The sequence below is a fragment of the Eubalaena glacialis genome, chromosome 13 (assembly GCF_028564815.1).
Source record: "Eubalaena glacialis isolate mEubGla1 chromosome 13, mEubGla1.1.hap2.+ XY, whole genome shotgun sequence".
NCBI lineage: Eukaryota > Metazoa > Chordata > Mammalia > Artiodactyla > Balaenidae > Eubalaena > Eubalaena glacialis.
Window position 1 is genome coordinate 65,115,793 of NC_083728.1, and position 25,028 is coordinate 65,140,820.

At 56.9% G+C, this 25,028-nt stretch overlaps 1 protein-coding gene across 11 annotated transcripts in view; it reads left to right on the forward strand.

Annotated features, from left to right (window-relative positions):
• The window catches only part of CLEC16A (C-type lectin domain containing 16A), a 207,838-nt gene extending 188,296 nt beyond the window's left edge, over positions 1 to 19,542 (forward strand). For 5 of the 11 annotated variants that reach the window (XM_061209908.1, XM_061209909.1, XM_061209912.1 and 2 more), the window contains 3 exons: positions 5,705 to 5,866; positions 12,234 to 12,353; positions 16,021 to 19,542. In XM_061209908.1, coding sequence (XP_061065891.1) covers positions 5,705 to 5,866; positions 12,234 to 12,353; positions 16,021 to 16,376 — 638 coding nt within the window. In that variant the 3' untranslated portion in view covers positions 16,377 to 19,542. Of the gene's footprint in view, positions 1 to 5,704; positions 6,099 to 12,229; positions 12,368 to 16,020 lie in introns of all 11 variants that reach the window. The other 6 variants (XM_061209910.1, XM_061209911.1, XM_061209916.1 and 3 more) reach the window with 5 other exon arrangements.
• Positions 19,543 to 25,028: the final 5,486 nt, after the last annotated feature.

The following is a 25,028-nucleotide window of genomic DNA, read 5'->3' on the forward strand; positions in this document are numbered from 1 at the left end:
AAATCAAGCACGTCACTTTCACTTCTATCTCATTGGCCACAGCTTCGCCACAGGGTCGTGCCTAGCTGTCAGATTCTGTAATTGCAGATGAAGGGGAGAATGGGTATTGGGAGACAGCTCACAATATCAGAAACACTGTCTAAAACCCTCTGAACCCCAGAGGATTCCAGGTGCTAGCTGTTAAAATAATGACAGTTGTTGCACAAAATAGCAAAGCATCTTTGCAGTCAAGTTTCTTATGCCCTACTTGGGCGTATGCCTTACGTGGGCCGACGGGGCCCCAAGGCTGGACAGGGCAGGCTACGGGAGCACAGGGGAAAGAACCGTTAACCCCACTGGCTGCAGAAACTCTTGCCCAAGCTGGCCCTGAGCTGTGTGAGCCTTAAAAGATAGGGAAGGGATCTGTGAAGACAGGAAAGAGGCAAGAGGGAATTCCAGACCAAGGGAACAGCCCAGCTGAGGCCAAGAGCAAGTGGTTCTTGTCACACAGTCTGAGATGAGACCTGCCTGAGCTGCTAGAGGCAGGCGGCCCGTCTCCACCGGCCCTCCCCTCACCCCCACTGATTGGGGCGGGGTGAGGGCAGGGTTTGAGGAGGGAGCTGACAAAACGTTGCTGGGGGTTGGAACATCCCTGAGTCCTGTGGATCTGACCAGGAATCCAAGGATAAAGAGCAAGAGATGAATAACTGAAACGCCGACGAGCACCATGCGCGTCAAGTTGGGGAGGGGAAGGAACCGGCTCACCCCCGCCCTCCAGTTGCTGCCACACGCGAATGGGGCCCAGCGATGCCAGATCTTTCTTAAGCCAGAAATCCAGACTTGTATGTACAGTCTCCCAGTGTGTGAATGGCGGTGCCTAAAACAAGCAGACAAGCACAAACATGATGTGAGCAAAGCCAGACATGCGAGCCTCTGGGCCGCGGCTGGCCAGCACTGGGCCCTGCCTGCCGTGGCATCCTGGTTCTCCTGGGGAAAGCTTCGTGGGCGTTCCACCCAAAGACAACGGTGTGCCCGACGAATATTTGGGGTGCACTTTTCAGCGTCTTCTCCTTTGCCTACGTCCCAAAAAGGCTGTGGGGTTCAAGTCAAATTCAGATTTATAGGTGAAAAGAAAACTACTGGCCATTTAAGCCAGGAGACCCTCACTCACAGTACTGTGTTTCGCATAAAGACGTGAAGACTCGTGGAGAAGAGGGGGCTTGTCCAAGGTCACGAGGCCGTTTGGGCAGAGCTTGAATTTGAACTTGGGTTTCTGACTCCCAGCCCACTGCTCCCTCTAGCAGTGGACCTAAAATAGAAGGCTGACCTTCTTGTGGTATTTTTGTACTTGACAAATGCCAGAGAGTTACTCACGAGTTCACCTTCCCAGAATAACTGTCAGAATGGGGCCAGAGGGCAGCAGGAAGACCCCAGCCTGACCCTGTGAAGCCCAGGGCTCCTGGAAAGCGAGGGATGCATTTCACCGTTGGCCCGCCTGCTGTGGAGCTTGGCATCTGGCCCCAGCTGTGGGGAGGTTCTTAGTGGGTCCAGGGGAGAGAGCTTTGGAGGCCAGAACAGATCCCAGGGCTGTGTTAGGGACCCAGCAGCTTCAACCTGCCCAGCTCCCAGACGGCTCGTGTGCCTTCCTTCATCCTCCATTCTTTTTCTGGTTCAAGATACTATTTGTGGTAGGAGTCTTGGAAAATTCAGACAAGCACGAAAAAATTAAACTGAAACTCACCATAGCAAACCACCTGGTTCTCCGGTGACTTCTGCTTCAATCCCTCCAGTCTGTTTGCTCTGCTCCCCGTACAAGGAGGGAGGCAGAGCCTAGATTTTTTTTTTTTTTTTTTTTTTTACCTTTTACTTTTTTACAACAGTGGGAGCAGGTGGGACGTGCTGTTTCTAACCTTTTTTTATTTACTATGTCTTGAGCGTTTCCCTCGGCACTTCATCTGCTTTTACGCCAGCACGTCTAACAGCGGCCGAGGATTTGGTCACCCCGGCGTAGGAGACTCGATTTGGCTTTTCCCTGATTGGTGGATGTTCCGAGTGCCTCCAGCTCCCTGCCACACACACCAGTGCTTTGAACATCCGTGGACCCACCCACGGCGCCTTCCGCAGCATCAGTCAGGTTCTAGATGTGGAATCAGCCGGCTGGTGTGAAAACCCGTACGGCCTTTGATACGCATCTCACAGGCTGTTATTGAGACATACTCGGGGACGGCCAAGAATTTTATCTGCTGGAGGAGCTCTCAGGGAGACCTGTTTGCCTGTGCCCTTGTCCCATGATCTCTTCTGGCGCATCTGTGTGTTTGCAAGTACTTGGCAGCCCGTGTGTGTTTGACTCGCGCCCAGAAAACCCCTCGGCACCCCCGCCAAAGCTAGTTCATCGAGAACTGCCTCCCCGGGAGAAGAGCAGGGGGCCAGGTGCTTGTCTTGAGTTCTCTGCAGAGCCCTCCTTACCCCTGACATGTCAAACCGGCTCTCAAAGTGTTGCCACCTTGATTTGGGGAGGAGCCCAATGAAATTGCAAGGGGAGTCTGGGCACTGAGCTAAAAAACAAACAAACAAAAAACTTCGCTGAGCCTTTCTGAGTCCCCATGCCATGGAAAGAAGGGAGGTGGATTTTTAGTAGCAGCAGACAAGGGAAAGATGCATTCAGTTGCCTCTGCTCAGCTAGACCCGCAAATGGGTGGTATCAGTGGTTGGTGATTTTTTTTTTTTTTCTCTCTAACTCTTAGCACCTACAGAAGGTCTACCATATTTTTTGTCAACCTATGGCTTGACCCTAATCCGTTCTCCAAATGAAGGAACTTGAGTATCCTGACCTCAGTCTCAGCATCTCGTCTGCTACCCCACGCACTCCACCCCACATGTCTTACAGTAATAACCAGGGCGTTAAAGTGCGTGAGAGAGAAGATGTGTGTCTTTTTTTTTTTTTTTTGCCTGCGTTGGGTCTTCGTTGCTGCGTGTGGGCTTTCTCTAGTTGCAGCGAGCAGGGGCTACTCTTCGTTGCGGTGTGCAGGCTTCTCGTTGCGGTGGCTTCTCTTTGTTTCGGAGCACAGGCTCTAGGCACACGGGCTCAGTAGTTGTGGCTCACAGGCTCTAGAGCGCGGGCTCAGTAGTTGTGGCACACGGGCTTAGTTGCTCCATGGCATGTGGAGTCTTCCTGGACCAGGGATCGAACCCATGTGCCCTGCATTGGCAGGCAGATTCTTAACCACTGCGCCACCAGGGAAGTCCCAAGATGTGTGTCTTAAGAGAAGGGATGGGTGACCACCTTGGTGACTGCCACGTCATTCCTTCGTTCTGGCTGGGGCGTTTGTCGGGAGTGTAACAGGGTCGGCTTAGTCTCAACTCTCTTACCACACTCTCCGGCCCCTCTGTTCACGGTTGTGATAAATAAGCAGCTCAGGGAAAGCTATCCTGACATTTTGATTTGTTAAGGAGTGATTCATTTTCAAGGCAAGTAAACAGCTTGTAAACTTGGGGGTTTACCACTTCAAGTGATTAAGAAGTAAGCAGCTATTAAGCTGGTTCTGTGGGGCTGTGGCTGCCTGCCCCCTGGGAATCTTCCTGACTGGTGTTTGGATTCGCCTTGATGTTTGCTGTGCTTAATCTAATGCCCTGCCACCACACACACAGTATATCACATGATGCATTTTCCTGGGAACTCCAGCACGGTAATCCTGCTGTTCTCCGCCGTAGGTGGGTGCGGGGAATTTACCCACCGTGCTCCCTCCAGACCTCGCATCTGCATGCAGTCACATCGCCCGAAACCCGGGACGGCCTGGCTGGGGGTATAAATAGACCCAGCTTTTGATCCTTAGACAAAAATAATCTTACACAAACATTAGTACAAAAGAGCTTCTCCACGGTGGCTGGGTGTGGGTTCCCCTAAGTCCTGAGGTGGGGACAGAGCATCGGGTCCCCTTGCATGCCCGCCCCGAGGCCTGCCCACCAGTGGGTGGAGGGAAGGAGGCTCAGGGAAGTGGGGAGACTTGCCCAGGACCCCGCCGCTGGTAAGCGAGCAGATCAGTATGGAGCCCAGGCTTTCCTGGTGCCAGAGCCAGTGCCCCCATCCTCTTTCAGGCTGTGCACACCGTTTCCGTCGAGGGCCAGGGAGTGAAATATTTCAGGCTTTGTGGGCCGTGCAGCCTCTCTTGCACTGGCTCAGTGCTGCCATTGTAGCTTGAAAGCATCCACAGGCAGAATGTAAGCAAAGGGCATGGCTGTGTTCCAGTAAAACTTTATTTAACAAACAGTCAGAGGGCCATGGTTCTCCAACCACTGCTCGACACCCCGCTGCCTCCCTGAGTTCTGAGAAAGGCGTGGTCAGGCCTGGAGAACCTGCTGGAAGAAGTGTCAGTGGGCTCTGGGCCGAGTGAGGTTCAGGCGGTGCAGGCGGAGAGCATGAGGTTTGGAGCCGGGGTGAGTGTGCTTGGGGTGGCGAGGCTTGAGGTGACTGGCCAGGAGGGTTGGGGCCCCCACTCTCAGGTGGGAAGAAGACTTGCCCCCATCCCTGCCCTGACTTGGTGCAGACACGGGGTGGGGCGCGGAGCACAGAGCTCCTGGGGAACCAGCACAGTCTGCACGGGCTCCTGGGAGCGCCGACGGGGAGTTGTTCCTTGGGAGCTTCCCCGTGTTTCGTGGATGAAATCAGAAGCCACGGCCCTTTAGAAAAGCAGGCCATACCAAGGGCAGGAGTCACGGTCTGGGAAGGCACATGCCTACCGGAGGAGGGGCTCCAGGGCGGCTCGGTCAGACGGGCCTCCTCCCGTCATAGAGGACAGCCTGCTCCCACTGCGTGCCAAACGCCGAGCCGGCTGGATGGGCCTGCTTGCACCCACCTTGCTCTCCCCTTTTTACCCCCGCTGCAGCGGGCTGGGGAGAGGCCGGTGACACACGGCCCACCAGCAGCTGGGAAACGACACTGGGCACGCGGCCTAGTGCTTCTGCCGGTGAAGCAGGGTTTGCCCAGGTCTGCAGGTCTCCAACATGTGGGGCTCCTCCACTCCCCCGGGCTCTTCCCAGGCTGGGAAGGCTGCAGGCCCCAGAAATGTGCGGTCCCCGTCTCCAAACCTGGAGTTGCTCTGAGGCCCAAGTGAATCTCTGTGATTGCTAGCTTTTCACCAGAGCTTTCCTTCCTCCCACCAAGCTCGCCACCAGACCCGCCAGGGCAGAGCAGATTCTCTGGCAGGGAGCATCTTCGGGGTCTCCCCTCCCGCCCAGTGCAGCGTTAAGAGCCCCTGGAAGAACTCGGGTGTGTGAGCAAAGGTCCCGAGGTTCGGCCGTGAGGATGCCCCGAGTCCCTCTGTGACCTTCACCAGGACGCCTCTGAGCCCTGAGGCTGTGTGTCCCCTTCAAGGGCGCAGCCGGCGCGGTGCAGAGCCAGCATCAGCACTGATTTATGGCTCAGCCCCGCCCCAAGCCCCCGCACCCCGGCTCTATGGCAGCTGCACCCTTTCCCTCGAAACAGCTTCGCAGCATGTCCAGGTCAGTCCCAGGCCCGGCGAGCTCAGCTGATAACGGGGAGCAGACCCAGACTCTGAAGGGGCCAGCTTTGTGTCGCTTAGCGCCACCCTCACGCAGAGGCCCCCGGCCCAGCCTTGGCGGTGGGCGCTTGCCCCGGGGGGCCGCACACGCAGTGCCCGGGGAGGTGGCACCCCTCGCGCCAGGCCACCTGTCCCTCCGCTGGGTCACGTCCCGCCTTGTCTTGCAGGCTTCGCCGTGGCCCAGGGCATAAACCAGCAGAGCTCGTCCTCCCTGTCCTCGCCGTCGCCGTCCGCCAGCGGGAGCCCCAGCGGCAGCGGGAGCACCAGCCACTGCGGCTCGGGAGGCGCCAGCTCGTCGTCCACCCCCTCAGCCGCCCAGAGCCCCGCAGGTACTGGCCACGGACACGGCGCAGTGGGGGGACTGGAGGGAACCCTGCGACCCCTCCACCCGAGAGCCCTGACCCCCGGCTGCTCCTCACCGCCATGTCTGGGGACACTGCCACCCGGGGTTCCGCATCCGCTGGGACGTGCTGTTGGCGGCGGGCGGCTGGCTCGGCTCCCCGCAGGGGAGGAATCACTCCCTTTGCAGGCTGGTCCACTGGAAGGCCCCCCTGGCGGCAGGTAGCTGAGCCTAAATTCACCCCATTATCACCTCCAGAGTCTTAGGTGTCACGAGGAGGGGTCTCCCAGACGTGATTGTTTGAATTCTCGCGAAAGAATCGTGTCTCTGCTAATTTTTTTTTCTCCTCCATAACACACCAGTTTCTTCTTTAAATGTTTGGTGCAGTCCAGTTGTCTGTGACGAGGGGGTGCATCTTGCCGTCCTTTTGAGAGTCTGTCGGGGTTGGGTAGAGTCACATCTTGCCCTCCTGTAACTGTCACAAGTGTAGATGTGGCACGGAGAGACCCCATGAGCAGGGAGCCTGGAGTGAGACGTGTGTGTGGTCCCCCTGTGCTCTGAGCTGCCGTGAGCCCCTCGCACGTGAGCACCTCGCCGCAGTGCCTGAGATCCCGGGAGTGAAGATGCCGGCTTACTTCCTGAGCAACACGGCCCCAAAATGCAGCCAGAGGAGCAGGGCCTTGAGAGTGCATGACGCTTTGCACCCCGGCGGGTGACCCGTGGGTCTGGAGGGCCCCGGACATCTCTGATTTGAGAGACCCCCCATAACTCTGGTATGCGCCCCCATCTGGGGACCCTCAGTGTCCTTTGCTGTTCCTGCAGGGTCCCATCCAGAGCCCTCACCCATCATATTTCAGGGACACCTGTGCAAACTCTTGTTAAGTGATGGATCGATGGGTCTTGACAAAAGTGGTGCGCCAGGGCGGCAGCCACCACGGCGCCAGGAAATCGGGGGCCCCTGGCCACCGTCCGCTCGGCACCAGAGACAGAGATCCCCTTGGGCTCCCGCACCTCTCTCCAGAGTTTTCAGCTTCCGCTTTTCTCAGCAAAGGGTTAACCCCACCTGGTCTCCATGACTGTGGCTCAGGGCACCTCTTGCCTGCAGCCCCTCCCTCCTCCTCCCACAAGCATCCATTACCTCCATCTCCGACTGACATTCATGAGGCCCCGGCAGCAAGGTGACCCTCAAGCCACCTCCCGTAGACCCCCGTCCACTCGACACCTGCTTCCCTCCCTGCCCCAGCCCGGGGAAGATGACTGCCCTGTCTGAGCTATTTCTGAGCCCGACTTAAGGTTGGCTGTGTACCCAAGCAGTTGCTGCTGCCGTTCCCAGGCTCGTAGCTGGGAAATTCAGACAGACCTTTCTCAGAAGCCAAGATCAGCCCTCTGCCTCCCCCTGAATCCTGGTCTCATGCTGGCTCTGGGGGCCAGAGTGCAGGGTTGTGTGTTTATGTGCTCATGTTTGTACCCGCGTCCTGCCTGCATGTGCACAGAGTTCTGTGTCTCTGTTGTGTGAACCCAAACACACACACATACTTACAATTGCATTTTGGGTGAAAGGTCTCTTCCTGGTGCCGCTGTATGCCTTTTTTCACTTTTAAGGAGGCGCAGCCAACAGCTAAGCGAACCAATGAGCCATACACTTCTTCGCCTAAAACTGAAGCCAGCAAAGACCCACATGATCAAAATCGTGCCTGGGTGTGCAGCTGCCCACCTGAGTGTGGCCCCTGGGGCTCTGCACCTTGCCCACCTTGCACCTTGGGCTAGTTTCTTTGTTCTTGGCCTCCCTCAGCCCCTCCATCCCTACCCCCACCATCCCCTGCTCGGTGCCAATGACATGTCTTCTCAACTCAGAAATGCAGGGGCTGTTAGCCTGGTTGTCAGGTCGATAAGTGATGGTCAGGCCCCCGGGTGTCTGCTCCTGATCGGTGTGTCCCTGGCAGGCCTGCAAGGCCTGCAAGCGTGCAAGGCCCCATTTTTTATGCTGCCTGACAGTAAAAGCCTGGGGCCCAGCCTGCCCGTCCAAATCTCCGTAGACACTGAAATAACTCACCTCCTGATGCAGGGCCATCCTATTGGGCGGCTGGTGCTTCACTCTCCACTGAGGAGCCAGCTGTTGACCCCTGGAAGGAGAGAGCATCGGTGCCCACGGGCTGGGGCGGCCGATCTCAGGAGGACCACCAGTCACTTCCTCTCAATGCCAAACTTGCAGGCCGGCCTTCAGCCACTTGGTGCATCCAGAGAATAGCACGTGGGGTTTCCATGTTCCCTGTAGGGCAGGTCTCCCCAGATGGTTCCAGCATCTGCCTGGTGTCCTACCGAGCCATGCTGGATGGACGAAGGGAGGCAGGTTCTTGTTGGGACGGGTGCCCTTCTGCCTGTTCCCTGGTTGACGTCAGCCCAGGGTGGTGGCCCAGTGTTCAGGCTTCTGATTTGGAAGCCACCAGACTTTCCACCGCAGGGCCTGGCCACCATCTGCCAGAGGCAGCATCCTCGGAGGGCCAGCCGGGCCGCAGGATGTGCCAGGGCCTTTCCTCCACAGCCCACCCAGCCTGGATGGCAAACAGCTGCAGCCCAGCCACGGAGCCACTTGTCCTCAAAGTGGTTTTGGAGGACACAGTGCAGAATCAGAAGCATTCCTGACCCTGTGTTTCCAGAGCTTCCCGGAGTCCAGGAAGTTCTTAGAGTGGAGAGCAGCCACCAGGCCCTTTGCAGCCGGAATTAGCAAACTCCAGGGGCTTCTTTGCTCTTGAAGCCACACTTTGCACGTCAGGGTTTGGTCAGGAAAGCACCTGAGAGATACCATCTACCAGGGCATGAGACAGGCCTAGTTTTCCGTGTCTCTGCTCCATGGGGTCGAAACCTGGAATCGCGCAGGGACATCCGTAAAAGCCAGGGGCAACCCTCTCACTCTCAGCCGTTGATGTGGCCTGGGCCCCCCCGGCCCAGCCCTCTGGGTGTGTACCCGCCACGGGGCGTCCCGGTAGGCGCTGCTCCCAAAACCCACGTGTCAGGCACGGTGCTCACAAATACGTTACAGACACCCCCTTGTTGCGTCCTGCCACCCTCCGCCTCACACTGTGCTGTTGAAAACACGGGGGCTCAGAGAGGTCACACAGCTTGGCCATGCTGCTGCAGCTGGTAGCAGGGGGGCCCAGATAGGGACCCAGCCTTGGCAACCCAGAGCCCTGCTCCGCCTCCTGAGACAGCCCAGCGGAGCATCGCTTCGGTTCCTAAGTCTGTCCCAGGTGCCTCCGTGGGGCATCCCTGAGACCTGGGCCTTGGGTTCCGATCGCGGTTGGGGGCCGCCTATGAAGGGCGCGCATCTCTCCTCCCTACGCGACGGTTGCTCTAGAGCCAGATGAAGAGCCTCAGCCCATTCACAGAGGCCCAGGTCGCTGTGCAGCCCCAGCCAGCGAAAGCAGGGCTATGCAGCTCCGGGGGGGGGAAGCCCAGTGGTCCCCAAATCAGCAGCAAAATGGACCCCAGACGGCCGCGTCTGCCAGCCCAGATGGGTTCACCCCCAGATAAGGGTGTGAAACTGTTGTGACGCTCGGTTGTGTTTTCCGCCTCCGCCCTCTGTCCAGCCCAAGGGACCTTAGCGTTCCCTGCCTGGGGTTGAAAGAGGCCCACGCTTATCCTTAATACGGATTTCCTCAGCTTCCCATGGGGCCTCCAGTCTGAGCGCCTCGGGCCTTGTGGACACCAGGCCTGATCTCAGAAGGGTCCCTCTGAGCATGGGCCTCCACCTGCCAGCCCCGACACCCCACCTAAGAGGCTCTTCTCTCTGCCTCTTACTACCTCGGCCTTGGTACCCCACGCCACCCGCTACTATGCACATGTCCTGGGCACAGAGGGTAGCAAAGCATGGAAGGCACAGGCTGGCAGGGGAGGCCGAGTGTATCAGAGGACCACACAGATAAGTGTCCAGTTATAAGCTGTGAACTGGAGGCTGTGGGCGGGGCCAGAGACTCCCAGAGGAGGTGTCACTGGAGCTGAAAGCCCGAGGATGAGGGGGTGACTGGGCCAGGGCTCCCTGAAGAAGGTGGCCTTTGGGTGTCACACAATCCACCAAGGCCCAGCCGGGAAACTGCCTGGTGACGAGTTGATTCCTTTTCCCTATCTTTCTGGGATCTACCTATCAATTCCACTCTTCCACATACAGACCCAGGAGGCGGTCTGTGTTTGAGAAACAGCCCCTATGCCCATCAGGGCCGAGGCCCAAGCGGCGGCTGCAGACCCAGCGCGGGCAGAGGGACCATCACCAGAAGGGGGGAGGGACCCCGCCTAGAGGCGTCACCACTTTGCCAGTCGCCCACAGACACCCTCTGCGCTGCTCCTGAGTCTCCTTCACACACCAAAGGCTCATGGTAGACCCTTGTGAGTGGCTTCTCAGCAAGTACAGGCCCTCAAATCGGGGCCAAGAGACACCCCAGACTGACAGAAAGGTCAAAACTGAATTCTGTGGTAACCAAAGGAACCAACCAGAAAGAGTTGGGGGCAAGGGGATTTTATTTTCATTGTCAACGATTTACCTGTTAAAGCTGTGCCCAGCAGGGTTTACCGTCTGGTTTTAGCACCCGATGCATGAGCCCACCTGTTCCCACTGTCCTTTAAAGACAGTGCCCTGAAATCCTCTAGTCTTTCTGGGGAGAGCTGGGCGCCCCACGCTGTGGAGAAGTCCAGGAACCTCTGGCGGGCTCATGCGGCATAGCCAGCCTTGTGGGCCTCGGCTTGTTCCCCAGGGAGAAAATTACGGGGTTGGAATCGGCATTTTTTTCTTAAACATTTTATGGTTTTGAGAAGCTGAAATTGCAGAAAACATATGGCGGGAAAGAGAAAATAGACCCAATTTTAGAACCAGATGTAGGATCGGTAGGAATACTTTAGAAACATCTTCTGGGTTATGCCTGTACGCACGCGCACACACACACACGCACATGCACACACACGCACACGCACACACACACAGCGCCTGGAATTCTAGTAAGAAAGCCGTCTCCTCAGCTAAGAGCTCTGCGACCTACACCAAGTTCCTCAAACAGCCACTCTGCCTCCAATCTCCAATCTGTTGCGTTTCACAGGTGTTCTGGGTAAGCCACTTTGAGGAGGATGACAGAAAATCATTTGTTAAAAAATGAAGTCAGACTGAAGGCCAGGCTGCTCTTTCCAGCGTCCATTCTCAGACCCAGGGAGTTCTGAGCTGGGGCCACTCTGACTCTCCCCTAAGGGTTTATAGAAAGAAGGAAGAGCTTGGTTCCTGGTGGCCCTGTGCTGGGAGCCTGACACGGGCCCTCCCTCCCCCATCCTCACCTGCTCCCTGAGACGATTGTCTGAAAGTACAACCTTCACCCCAGAGCACCATCCCATTTGGGCCACCTGAGCGCCAGACAGCCCAGGGCCGACCTGCATGTTACTGAACCCGGGCACCGTGGTCAGGTGGGACTTTTAAGGACAAAACCCCAAGTCAAACGTGTTCTCTTTTCTCCCCAGTTTTATCCATGATGTTAATTTTTTTTATCGCGGTGAAATACACGTAACATCAAATGTGCCATTTTAACCATTTTTCAGCCTACAGTTCAGTCCATTCGCCTTGTTGTGCTCCGTGGCACTCATCTTAAGCTCTGCCGTAATCCCGATTGTGTCTCAGAGGTGGCGTTTCCTCCCCAGGGAGATGCTCCTAACATTTTTGTTGCAGCCGCTTGGCATCTGCCCTCAGATCTTGCCGCTGTGGTTCAGTCTTGGTTTCAAAGGTGCGGATCACCAGAGTGTGGCCGGGAGAGTGTCACCTCATGGCTGGGGAGGGGGTGACTAGGGAGGGGGTCACGGGAGGCTCTCCCAGAGCCGCGCTGGTGGCTTCGGTGGCTGCCACTGAGAGCCCTCAGCCTCATCGGTTGGGGTCAGAAATCTACTTGTTTCCCTAACTGCTTTGGCTCCGATCCCCCAACCACACACCCTTCCCTCCTCAGACTGGCCCAGGGATGCAGGTTTTTCATCTTCACCGACAGACAGTTCTGTTCCTCCGCCCCCGAGGGTGCTCACCGAGACCAAGTGTCGCCGATGACCCCGAGAATTTCCTTCCCCACAGGACTGACCTCCGCCGTCTTTACCCGTCTTTAGTCCCACAAGCGGATGATTTGGTTCTTAGCTGTCCCAACACCGCCTCATCGTGGGGGGTGGAATGGGGGTGTCCTACCTGCATGGGGTCACCAGCACCCGCTGGCTCAGGCCCCCCGCCTCACGCTCTCGTCGATGCTTCGCGTCCGTCGCTGCTCTGTGTCCCCTCTCCGTGTCACCTTCTCCGTCCCGTTGTTAAAGGCTTTCTATGATCTGTCGCTGTGTTTCCCTCTAGTCAGGAGTGGCAGGAAAGGACGCCGGCGAGTGTTCAGCCTGTCGGAGGCCGACAGTCACGGCGGCCACTGGGTTTAGTGCTTCGATCGGCAGCTGTCACGGCACCTCTGGCACGGTCACTGCAGGCAGGTCTCCTCCGGTAGCCTCCTCGGCCCGCGACGCCCCTGCACGCTGCATTTCCACACCAGCAGGCTCCCGGGATGCCAGGAGAGGGCACGGGGAGCCCGGGCCACCGACCCGAGCCATTTCCTCAGCTCCAGTCCCTTTCTGGCCTCATCCCGCCTGAGGACCGAACCCGCGGCCCTTCACCCCTGTGTCAGCTCCTCCGAGGCAGCCCCGGGCAGCCTGGAAACTCTGTCCTCCGCACCAGGCTCAGTGCAGGCCCTGAGCTAGGGGGGTTCTCCAGCCCCATCCCCGCAGGGCCCCCCCAGTTTAGGCCACAAGGGTTGGGCAGTAGAATTTGCAAAAAGCCACAAAGAAGTCAACTAGTTGCTTTTTTTCTTTTCCTTTTCCCTTTATCCCCCAGCCTTGCTCGAAGCTAAGTGGTAGATTCCATCACGTTCCAGCCAGAGGCCAAGTCATTTCACTTGTAAGCGCGCTGGCGGATGTGACTCCATCATCTCCCCTTCTTGCGTTTAGAGCTCCAAATAGTGGCCGCGGGTGGGCCGTGGTCACTGCCACCCTCCCGCGATGCTTCTCGTAGGGTTTCCCACCTGTGCCCTCCCGCTGGGCAGCTGCACTTGCCAGGCAGGAGCCTTTGCCTTCTCTTGCGTTTAAAAGCTGCTTCCTCTGAGCTTTGCCCTCCAACTTGCTGTGCTGCACTGTCCTTTTCTTCCCCATGTCTCTCAGTCCCACCTCCCCCGGCCCGAGTACATCCAATCCTCATTTTTATTGGAAACTGTCACTCACTCACCAGGGGTCAGCTGAGCCCCTGCCCTAGAGCCACAGATCAGCTTCCGAGGGTGCCGGCCAGGGACTCGGGACCCGCTGCCCTGGTGTCAACTTGAGGCAGCACCATGGGGAGGCCGAGCATCCCTCACGGGGACCTGGACGTCGGGCTTTCCCGCTCCAGCCTCCACTCGTTTCCTGGGTCAGGCCCCAACCTGTGCCCTCAGAGCTCGGAAACACCATCAGGTGAGCGAGGCCAGAGGGTCAGCGGTGACCGTTGCGGGTTGACCATAAACTGACCATAAACTGTGTCCTCGCTATTTCCCCCCGTGAAAACTTGGCAGAGTTCTTACTTTTTTTCCGCCTCTTGAATGCATAAATTTGTAGCTAACATTCAGGAAGCAGTTCTTGGTTTAAAAATAGGTAGGTAGGGGGCTTCCCTGGTGGCGCAGTGGTTAAGAATCCGCCTGCCAATGCAGGGGACATGGGTTCGAGCCCTGGTCCGGGAAGATCCCACATGCCGCGGAGCAGCTAAGCCCGTGTGCCACAGCTACTGAGCCTGTGCTCTGGAGCCCGTGAGCCACAACTACTGAAGCCCGCACACCTAGAGCCCGTGCTCCGCAACAAGAGAAGACACCGTAATGAGAAACCCGTGCATCGCAACGAAGAGTAGCCCCGCTCGCCACAGCTAGAGAAAAAGCCCAAGCGCAGCAACGAAGACCCAACACAGCCAAAAATAAAAAAAAATTTTTAAATAGGTAGGTAGGTAGATAGATAGATAGGTAGAAAGAACAGTGTTGTAGGTGATGGGTAAGAGGAGGTTATTTTTCCTATTTAAAAAAAAAATAGGAAGAGTCTATTTTTCAGGGGAAAAACGAACCCTTTTAATAAAGTTGTTGGTTCTTTTCCTAAAGAAGGAACCAGTTTTGTGTGTGTGGCATCGTTCGCTGGTTTATTTGTTTTCTAATATATTTGATAGCAACTTTCCCACATGCTTGATCATTCTTATCACCAGAAACCCCATTAGGGATCAGGGAAAGAGGTTTGTCGGCCCTTTTGAGTATCTGCATGCAAATGCAGACCCGAGCAAAGAGGGAATTCTCATAGAGAAGTCTGGAGAAAACGTGAAAGAAATGCTCTGAAGCTCTGTCTCCAGATGGCACAAAAGTGCCCTTGGAGAATCAGTCATTTCCAAACTGCCTCGTCAGCAGCTAAGCTGACACGTGGGTCCTTATGTACGTAAGTTCCTGGACACGCTTGTTTGAAGCAAGGTGAGCCTGTGCTCAGAGCCCCATGTTCAGATTGCGATGGGTCACAACCTGAGCCCAGGCCTTGAAACCAGCCCGTCACCACAAGGCATCCTGAGTGGAGCAAATTCATTGAAATTCAGAGAAACCAGAAAGTGTGTGGGGTGTTTACTCAGCATTTGTGGGCTGAGATCACACCTCAAATCATTTTTTCCACTGGTGCTCACCTGTGTCCCACTGCCACCCTCTCAGAGCGAGGACAGACCCAAAGCCCCACGCAGTGGTTTTCTCTGGGCCTTATTTCTCTTTTTTTTTTTTTTTAAAAAAAAAAAAGAAAGAACGGAAAGAAGAAAAAAGGCCTTGTGAAGAAGTGACCTGGGGCCTTTCCGAGCTCACCGTGCCCGGGAGTCCTGTGGGAAGCTGCGACGTGTCCTTTGGGAGACTTGATCTGTTGCTTGAGCTTCCTCTCCACGCTGGGGATCCTCTTCCTCTCCTTCATCCCATTCTGTATGCCCTTCGGTTTTATTTTGCTCTTGGTTTTTCCATTCTTTTCCTCTGTGTTTAATTTGCGGTTCTGTTTTGTTTTGGCTTAACTTAAGAAAAAAAAAAAAAAAATACAACTAACTTAAGTGGAATCACATTGAACCAAAAAACGTCTGCCATCATCCCAGGGCCCAGAGTGCTTTCAGATTCATTGTCCACACACACAGTGTCCTCAGCGCCTTGTTGGCCCCCAGATCTGTAACAGAGGAGATTTGCTTTCCAAGCGAGATGCCCACGGCCTTCGTACCCATGTTTTCAAATCACTGGCGCATGAAGTCCTGGAAGATGTTTCCCACGAGGAACCCCAGTGGCAGCTGGTATCTCTGTCCAGGCCAGCTCGTCTTTGGAAAGCAAATAGGCCACTTGTCTGTAATCTAATCACGGATTTTGAAAAGCACCAAAAAAAGAAATTGCCGCTCCTAAAATAACTGCATCGGGCCGCTCCTGCCTCGTGACATGTCTTCTCTCTGTGGCCCCTGGGGGAGACCCTCGGGATAAGAATGGCCTGAGCGATCACATCACAGCCCCTTTCTGGGTGCTAACTCAGCACTTAGAGGAGGAGCAGGGGACAAAACCACAGTCCAAGGTTTTGTTTTAGCTTTGCAAAGCTGAAAAATTGTATAGAATTCCTTTTTTTTTTTTTTTTTTAATACTGCAGTGAGTTCCCTCTTGGGGAAATGTTACCAAATATAGACTCTGGGAATGGCCTGAGGTGATAAGCACACCCAAGCCTATTCTCTCCCTAAACACATATTTATCATCAGGCAGGTGGTTCACACACAGAGCCTGTCTGGGCTGTTTCCTGGCACCAGGAACTGGGCTTCTGGAACCCACTCGTTGATTCTGCACAAGCCCCTAATGTGTCCCTTGCATCACAAGTCAGAGTAACCTTGGGCCCTGACAGATATCCCCCAGGCCTAGGTAGGGCTGGATTTGCCAGCTTCTGTGTCCCCAGAAGGAGGAAGTGGAGACAAGCTATTCCCCCAGCACATCATCTCCCAACCAGACCTCCCTGGGCCTTTGTTCAGGACGGGAACAGAGGGTGCCAGCGTGAGCAGAGCATCTCAGAGCTGAGCATACCTTTGCTTTTTCTCCGCCCCCACCCCCTGCCCAGATGACCCCATGACTATGGGACAGCCTCAGCCTAACCTTCCCGACCAGTTGGTGATCGTCAGTGAAACAGAAGCAGAGGCCAGGCCCAGCAAGAGCCTGGCGAGGAGTGCGGATGTGGAGACAGTCAGCCTGTGCCCCAGCCTCATCCCCGCCCAGCAGCCCACCATCTCCCTGCTCTGCGAGGACACTGCCGACACGCTGAGCGTGGAGTCACTGACCCTCGTCCCGCCCGTCGACCCCCATAGCCTCCGCACCCTCACTGGCATCCCCCCGCCACCCACACCAGCCGCGGTGGGCACAGGGACCCCGGGCGAGGGGGCTGCACAGCCAGAGCCAGCGGGCCCCGCCGAGCACTGAGTTGACCTCCCTTCGTGCGTGCGGCCCCGCTGGCAGGGACCCGGAGCAGCTGACACGACAGACACCTCGGGAGCATCCGAAGTTCTCCTCGGCCCCGGTAACCACCTTGAACCATCCTTGCCGTCCTTTGCTCCGTTTGAATTCCCCTTTTACTTCACACCTCTTTGAGAGCAGGCTGGGACCAGTGGCTACACCCCAGCGAACCCAGATGACTGAGGCAGAGGAGGTTGGGCTGGTGTCAGAGCCCACGGCCCCAGGGCAGCAGGACCCACCGACAACACTCCTTTCATCAGCCAGCCCCTCCCCAGTCTCGAAGGTCCTCTGCCACCGTCCCCAGTGAGCACAGAAGAAGCGGACGTGGTCACTTTGTGTAGAAATTTGTAGAAGAGCAAACTTCGATAAACATCTCCTTTGGATATTTATTCCTGCTTCTGGCAGCAGATGAAAAACATCTATTTAAAAAGTTCAAAAATATCCTCCACCCTAAGGTTTGATGTCATGTTAGAAGTGTAATATTACTGTTGAGATTTCATTTTCATTTTGCCTTGAACTTCCCAGCGTTTTGGGTTTAGAGTTCTCAGTCTGGCTTTCTCCATTGTCTTAAGGGATTCTCATTTCTTTATTACTCACTAACTCTGCAAGCCTGTGGAATGATAAAAGTCCCTTCCTGGAAAGTTTAGAGTATTTTTTAAGCAAAAATACGGGAGAGACTCGTATTCTCAGGTACACACAGAGCTGGGAGGGCCGAAAGTTTCTCTGCCGTGGCAGCCCAGGGGCCTTGCGTTACCCAGAAGATCCTTCCATGAAAGGGGGATAGTGCGGTCAGCTCCCCGCTCAGGACCATTCCTCGTCTCTCCGGACTGAAACCAAACAGGACGGTTTTCCGGCATCACCTTTGGTCGTCGCCATCTCTCTATTTGTCTAAGAAAGAACGATTTGGGACTGCAGACACTCCAGCCCCCGTGGCCGTGATGGAAAGAAAAGGCCGTGGAAACCGTCCTCCGAGTCCGTTGCCTGCTGCTCAGTGGTGTGGGTGCCCGCATGCAGGGACATCCCGAGAGCCAGCCCCCGCCCAGCTGCAAGGACGTGACGTCCGAGCTCACAGGGCCATCCTAGGAGCTCGGGGTTTGTCCCTCTTCCTCTCAGCTGCTGCTGTAAAGATGCAAGCTCGTTTTTAAAATGGAAACCCCCAGTTTCTTCTCCATTTGGGCTGGGTGTGTGCAGGCCAGGTCTCCGCTATATCCGATAAAGCTCCCAAGATGTTCTTTCTACTCAGCCAGGCAAGGCCAAGCGACCCTCACCTCTCTGGTTAATGCTCAGACCTTCCAAAACTTGCCTCCACGTGTCCCACAGGAGTGCCAGCACCCGTGGTGTCAGTGTCGGCCGGTCCGGGTTATCAGGTGGCCTCAGGAAATGCTCCACACGCTTACCTCTTAGAGGACCCGGTCCCCAGTACCTCCCCCAATCTGCTGTCAGGCAGGGCCTGCCCGGGCCAGACTTCAGCCTCCTGAAGGAAACACACTGGTCCCCTGAGGAAGGGGAGTGGCACCTGCAGGACAGATCTCTCCAGCCTTAAGAAGCCCTCCGGGCAGGTGAGCCCAGCCAGCACCAACAGGGGAAAGACCCAGCTCAGAAAGGTAGCCATTTAGGCAGAAATTCCAGGGGCCCCGGTAAGGAGGGACAAGCCATGACCTTCAGGAGAGCCCCCTGGAAAGGACAGGCAGGGGGAACGGAAAGAGGGAGAAAGTCCATGTTGTCAGGGACAGGGGCCCCTCTGGTTCTTCTGCCAGGATACAGGGGCAGGCTAGCCCCAGAGCCACTCACTGCCGGTTTTGAAATGATTCTGGAGCGGTAGAAACGAGAGAAGGCCAGTGACCTCCCAGCCGGTGGCATTATCGTGAGGAACAAGCCGAGGCATGTGGACCCTGCCCTGGAACCACCAGCCTGCTGTCTGAAATCCAGTGGCTCCAGGGGGCTTCAAGCTCTACGGGAGGAAAGTCTCGGCCGGGGGACAGCATGCCCAGGACGACCCGCAGCAGTACCACCCAGGCAGGAGAGCTGAACGCAGCCCAGCCTCCCTGGGCTCTTGAATAGCAGGTGCGATCAGGCCAAGCTTCCGCCCCACGTCTGGCCCAAGGGCAGGCCTCTCCCCAGGTGGGCTCGAGGGGTTGGTTGTGGGCAGCCCACAGCCGGCTGCCAGCCAGGTCTCCACCGTCTTGGCAGCAGTGGCACAGCTATGTCTTCAGGAGCCCCCAGAAAATCTAACAGTGGGGGCACTTCCAGAGGGGCCCATCCAGACAGCAGGTGCTGGGACTCTGGGGCAGAGAGGTAGAGCCAGGAATCCTTGGCGAGCCCGGGGCAGGGGCCATGGCCTGTGACACGCGAGTACCAGACTCGGATCTCTGGGATCGGCCTCAGCAGGCCCATCCAGCCCGCCATCTCCATGTCCCTGCAGAGACCCTCCCCAAGTCCACGTCGGGCCCACTGGGTTTGCTAAGTCAGGGGCAGGGCTGGCCACATGAACCCCCAAACGTCAGCTTTGAAAGTTGCTAGGGAGAAGCACGTGTCCTTTCCAGTTTGGGAACTTGAGCCAGTGAGGGCGCCTCTCAAAGTCAGACAGGTACGTGCCCCCCACCCCGGGGGGCGGGTGGGAGGGATTGTCCTCCTGCCACCAGTAGGCCCTCTGTGCTGCCCTTCCCCCATCGAGCCTGCCCTGCTTGCTGCTCTCTGCATAGGGCAGCTCCCACCCAAGCACCTGCGCTGCGACCCGGGGTAAGCGAGGAAACGTACCTCTTTACAGGCATACACCAGATTTCTCTAAGGTCTCAAGATGCACTGTTCAAAAAGGCACAGGGTGAACCAATTCTCATCTTCTTTTCTGGACGCAATAAATAAGAAATATTTAATGTAGTCATGATGACATTGGACATAAACTGTAAGGGTTCCTTAAGTTCCTCTGAGTTGAAAATATGTAAATAATTCTTGTCCCAAGGAGGAGCAGGGCTGGGAAACCTCATGCTTCTGGGCTACGGGACTGTTCCAGGGAAGTACCTGCTCTCGCCAGCATGACTCATGTTTCGTGGGTGCTGAACACGAGGGTGGAGATGAAAACTGGAACTTCCTTGTAAATCTGAACTTGGCAATAAAGAGAAATAGTTACCAAGAACGTGGCTGCTGTTCCGTGGCTCTGTGGCGGGAAGGCCACGGCCAGGCGAGGGGAAGGTTCTTGGCCGTCCGCAGCTGCTTGGCGAGGGGCCGCAGCTGGGCCCTCCCTGCCCCCACCCCGGCATCCCCACTTCCTAAAGGGAGGTGGCATAGCTCCTGCCCAGGGCTGGGAGAGCGCCCCAGGTGCTCCCTTCAGAGAGGGCCCCAGCCCCAGGCAGGTGCCGTGAGCCTGGTCCGCGTCTCCGGCCCTCAGCTGGTGGGCTCCATCGAGCCTCAGGTTCCACGCCCGGAGAGCGGGCTCCTCACAGCCCTGTCTCGCAGGCCAAGCACGGCCGGCGCACCAGGGCGTGGGGAGCCCGGGCGATGTCGCTGCCGTGCCAGGGGAAGCGAGACAGGCTCCCCGCCGAGCACAGTCGGGTAAAGTCGTGCCGGGGCGGCAGCTTTCCCAAGCACACCGACGTGCACCAGCATGAGCTCTGGAAATCCCTGGAGATGGGATCACGGGTTCTTCCAGAAACTTCTGACTCTCCAGCTCAAGCCTGGCCCAGAAACAGCCGGACCTTCTGGGCCTTGAGGTAAAACCCGAGTTGAGCGCAAGGCATGAATGGGGCATCCCACTCGTGCCGAGGGTTGCGGTGATGTCAGTGGAAGGTGTGGGCCGCTGCTCCGTGTCCAGCCTCGCACTGGCCGCCAGCAGGGCTCCCTTCCCCACCGGGCCCGGCTTCAGCCCCGGTAGGTTCCTCCGAAGTCTGCCCATGAGGCCTGCGGCTGAGGTTGGACCCCGCTCTGCACGGGGGGGGCCTGCTGGGTGACCGGCGCTGGGCCGGGACCGGCCTGCAGCCTCGCAGGCACACGGACACTCGTGTCATGACGACTTTGGTCTAGAAAAAGGCACTCGCTGGAAGGATGCCCAGGGAGAAGGTGGAAGACCGGCCTCAGGACGGGTAGAACCAGGGACGGCAGCTGTTGGGGGTTCGGCTCCCTCCCGCCCCAGGGCTCCCTCCAGAGCGCCTCAGAGCCTCCCTGGGTCAGCTGAGGGCCAGGCCTGGGGTTGGTACGGGGAGGGGGGGCGACAGGTCAGGGGAGCGGGAGCGAGGAGCCGGGCATGCGCTCTCCTGCAGCACAGCCCTGCCTTCCCACAGGTGAGGAAACGGAGGCCCAGCAGGGCTCTGCAACCTTCCCACGGGCCCTGGAGTGCAGCCCGGCCCGCGCTTTGTGCTGCCCCCGGCTGCCGGGCCAAGCATCCCAGGCTGTTTACAGGAAGGAGGCAAGCAGCAGTTCTGGGACATGAATGGCTGTCAGAATCATCTAGAACACTTGTCCACCGTCTCGAACCACGTGCCGCCCCAGACCTGGTCAGTGAGAGCCGAGACGGTGTCCGGTGGGAGACCCTTGCACAGCGCGGCACGGAGGGCCTCCCGGCTCTTAGGGAAATGCCGGCCTCGCTTCAGGAGGCAGAGTCTGGAGCCAGGTCACCCCCGCGTGCTTGGGTTTCCTGTCTGCAAAGCAGGGACGGGAACAGGCTGCCCCGTGGGTGGCTCAGATGGGGGGAGCCGCGCAGGCTTAGTGCTCGACTCAGGGCAGGCGCCCTGGGGGCCCTGGGCTCTTGGTGTGAGACCCTCAGTGGCAGCTTCCACCACCCCCTTCCTGGGAATGGCCTGTGGCCTGTTTGGTGGCCTTGGGCCAGTCACTGCATCTCCTAGTCTCCGGTTCTTTGTCTGTAAGGCAGGCTGAGGAGCCCCCAGGCCACGTGTGCCCTCCAACTGGAAGTGGCCCAGTGTTTCCCTGGGACTCTGCCCTCGGGGAGGTGCCTGGCAGGCCTGGCTGAGCCTCCTCTGACGGTACCTAGAAAGTGGAAAGGCAGGTGAGTGCGGGCGGGCGGCGTCCTGCCTGCGAGTGACCTTGCGTCCCCCACAGGATGACCACTTCCCAGCCGGCTGGAAACCCCTCCCCCTGCTGTCCGGCCTCCTCACGGCCCTTGAGGGCAGTGGGAAAAAACCCTCAACATCTGAAGTGCTTTTCTCCAAAGGAAGATAGGCTTGAATCACCAAACCGGGAACAGGCGGGGCTTCCTGGGAACTTACTAGAGTGCAGATGGGGCCGTGCAAGGCCTCCCCGCAAACACCCCCGCCCGAACCTCCGCTCCACACCCCCCAGCTCAGCCTCCTCTGGCCCCGCCAGTCCTCCTCCTGGGCCGCAGCCATCCGACCCAGCCTGGTTTCCCCCCAGCACAGTAGCAGGTGCCCACCTGGACACACCAGGCTCAACACCTGAATGTCACGGCCACCTGAAACCACCTCCCTAGTTCATTCAATCTGCGTATCCGTGCCGAGGCCCCTGATTTGCAGCGGCTTCTGTGCCGGGCTGGGCTCCGCATACATAGATGATGGTGAATAAGATGGAAAGAAAGGCAGGAGGGCATCCGGACGTGAGCCTCGGCCCAAAGCACCTGCCTGGGCGGCCACTCAAGGCCCCTGAAGCTGTTCCAGGAGCTTTAGCCTCGGTGCTGAGAGCAGTGGATGCAGTGGGGGTTTTAAAGCCAAAAAGTGATGTAATCTGATGCGTGTTGCAAGAGATCGCTGGGCCTGCAGGTGAAGGACGGTCAGGAGAGGCCCATCGCAGTGCGGAGGGGTCACTGGGGAAGTGGGTGGCCCGAGACATATTTAGGAGGTAAGACCGACAGGTTTGCTGGACTGGCCACAAGGGAGAGAGCTCAGTGTCCCCCAAACAGCCAGCTGTCACCTCCTCTCTCCACTCCTTTCTTCTTTGATGTGTTTGCTTCTCTTTTACTCTGTTGCTTCCACTGATTGCCAAAGGATTGCAGGACCCTGGTGACAATTTGGCAAAGCATAGAAAAATAGTATTTTCCACAATCCCGCCATGAAGGGACAGCCCCTGTCGGCATGCTGGCAGATTTCCTTCCAGTCTTTTTTCTATGCATTTTAGCAATTGACATAATACAGTGGGTGTGATTTCATGTCCTGCTTTTGACACTTAGCCCCCTGGCGTCAGCATTTCCCGTGTTACTGGAAGCTCCATTTCCAAAGAGTATAAAATGTGGGGGGATGTGTCCCTCTGGTTAGCTGTTGCCCAGGGGCGGACCTTAAAGTTGCTTCTACTTTCATTATTTTAAATTACCCTGCAATGAACACCTTTACACATAAACCTTTGTCCGTGTTTTATATTATCAATCCCTAGAAGAGGTTCCGAGCATAGGTCATAGAAACATAAATCACTTTAAGGCTCTGGCTGTAAACTGCCAAGTGGCTTTCAGAAAAGGTCGGCCCATCAACACTCCCACCAGCCATGTGCCATTTCACCACAGCTTCCTCTGCCTGAGTGTTGCCAATTTTTAAATCCTCCCCATTCTTACAGCCCAGCTCAAAGCTCACCTCCTCTGCAAAGCCTCCTGGGATTTCTCCTCTCCATCCTCCACTTTCCGAGGCCAGTCGCTCCCCTCCCTCCACTTGCCCCGAGTCCATCCCAGCTGTGGTTGACTTTGGTCTGATATTCCCAGGCATCAGGCAGATGAGTCCTCCACCCACCCAGCTTCCTGGCCCCAACTAGCCAGCACATTTTGAGCCGCTATAAGATGCCAAGAAGCTTCCGAACAGCCTATGAGGTCAGCATTATGCTCTTTTACAGAGGAGGGACTGAGACCCAGCCCAGAGAGGCCAAGTGATTTACCCAAGGTTGCACAGCTGCTAAGTGGTATTGCAGGGGCTCGAATAGCAACAACTCCTGCTTAACGGACACTTCCTTCAGGCCAAGCCCAGCTAAGCGAGGTACATGCCTGATCTCATGTACCTCAACAACCCTACCCGACCGGCACAATTATTATCCCCATTTTACAAATGAGGAACCCGAGACCCAAGGTCACCCAGCTCAGGAGTGGTGGAGCCTCGAGCCGGAGTCTGTTAGGCTTCCAGTCACGTCTCTCGCCTCTCAGAGAGCAAAGCCAGGAACCGCCACCCCGCGTGCGAGGGGCCGAGCCAAGCAGGCCCCTCGCCAACTCCAGCGAATTCACAGGAACTGCTCGGATCCTGCCCTGTCTCCGCATCTTCTCTTGAACCTGCTTATCTCCTGCACTTTATTGACTTGGCTTTCCTGCCAATCCACCTGGGCAGGAACAGCCCTTTTGGGGCAGCCACTGCCAAATACCTTGGAAACTGCACCCTCTGCCTGGCCTTGGTGGCATCTGTCACTGAGAAGAGGTGACTCAAAGCCCCACCTCCCTCTGGCCCCTCCCTGGGAGGCCCCGGTGGGCAAGGAGGAAAGGTTTCACTTTCCCCATCGTTTGAACATTTATTCAACAAACATTGGTTGAGCACCTACTGTGTACCAGGCACTGGGGAGGCAGCAGTGAACAAGTCAGACAGAACTCCATGCCCCTGGAGCAGACCTCCCAGGAGGGGGAGGCCAGCAATAAAATAAGTACAGAAATTCCGTAGTGACTAGAAAGTACTGAGTGCATGAGAAGATACAAATAGAGCTGAGGTAGGGGTCTCAGGCCAGCTGGTGAGAAGAAGAAAGGGGCTGCTGCAACTTAATCTAGGAGATCAGGGAAGGTTGTGCTGAGAAAGGACATGTGAACAAAGATGGAAGGAAGTGAGGGAGGGACAGACATCTGGGGTTAGAGTATCCCAGCCAGAGGGAACAGCCAGTGCAAAGGCCCTGGGGCACATTGGAGGAACTGTGAGCGCTGATGTGGCTGGGGAGGACTCAAGGAGGGTGAGACCTGAGATGAGTAGGGGTAATGGGATGGACTGGGGGTCCTGGGAGGCCACTGGGGGCCCTTGGACTTTTCTCTGAGGCAGATGGGGAGCCCTGGGAGGACTGTGAGGAGAGGAGGACGATGTCATGACCTAGGTTTTAACAGGGTCACCCAGACTGCTGCTTGGAGAAAATTCTGGATCAAGGTAAGAATGGAGGCAGTTGCCAAAAATCCAGCTCACCAATCTGACGACGCCCTGTAGCTTTGCCTCTAGGGCTACATGTACACATGCTCACGTGTAAATGTGCACAGGTACACACATGTGCACGTGCATACACACACCCATAGACCTTGGGACCAGACAGACCCAGGCTCCACCCCTGACTCCACAACCAACTTTCTTTGTGACCAAGAGCAAGCAACTTCCCATCTCTGAGCCTCAGTTTCTCCTCCTGGAAGATGGAAGTTCAGACACCTTCTTCCCAAAGTACCAGTGGGCAAATCTGCAGTTTGCCGAGAGGAGGGGTGGCGAGTGGGTGGCCCCCAGCGGCACCCACACAATGACCCTTTCTCCTTGAGGTGCCGTGGATGGTGAATGAACTGGTTACCCTGGCTTCTGACTCCAGGGAGTGGCTGCCGGAAGGTGCCTCTGGGCAGGATTGTCCCAGGCTGGGCAGGGAGCTGCAAGGAACCACCTCTGCCCTTAGGGAGCGCCCAGCCTCTGAGAAGGCAGCCCCATAAACAGCCCACCACAGGGTCCAGCCAAGGATCTG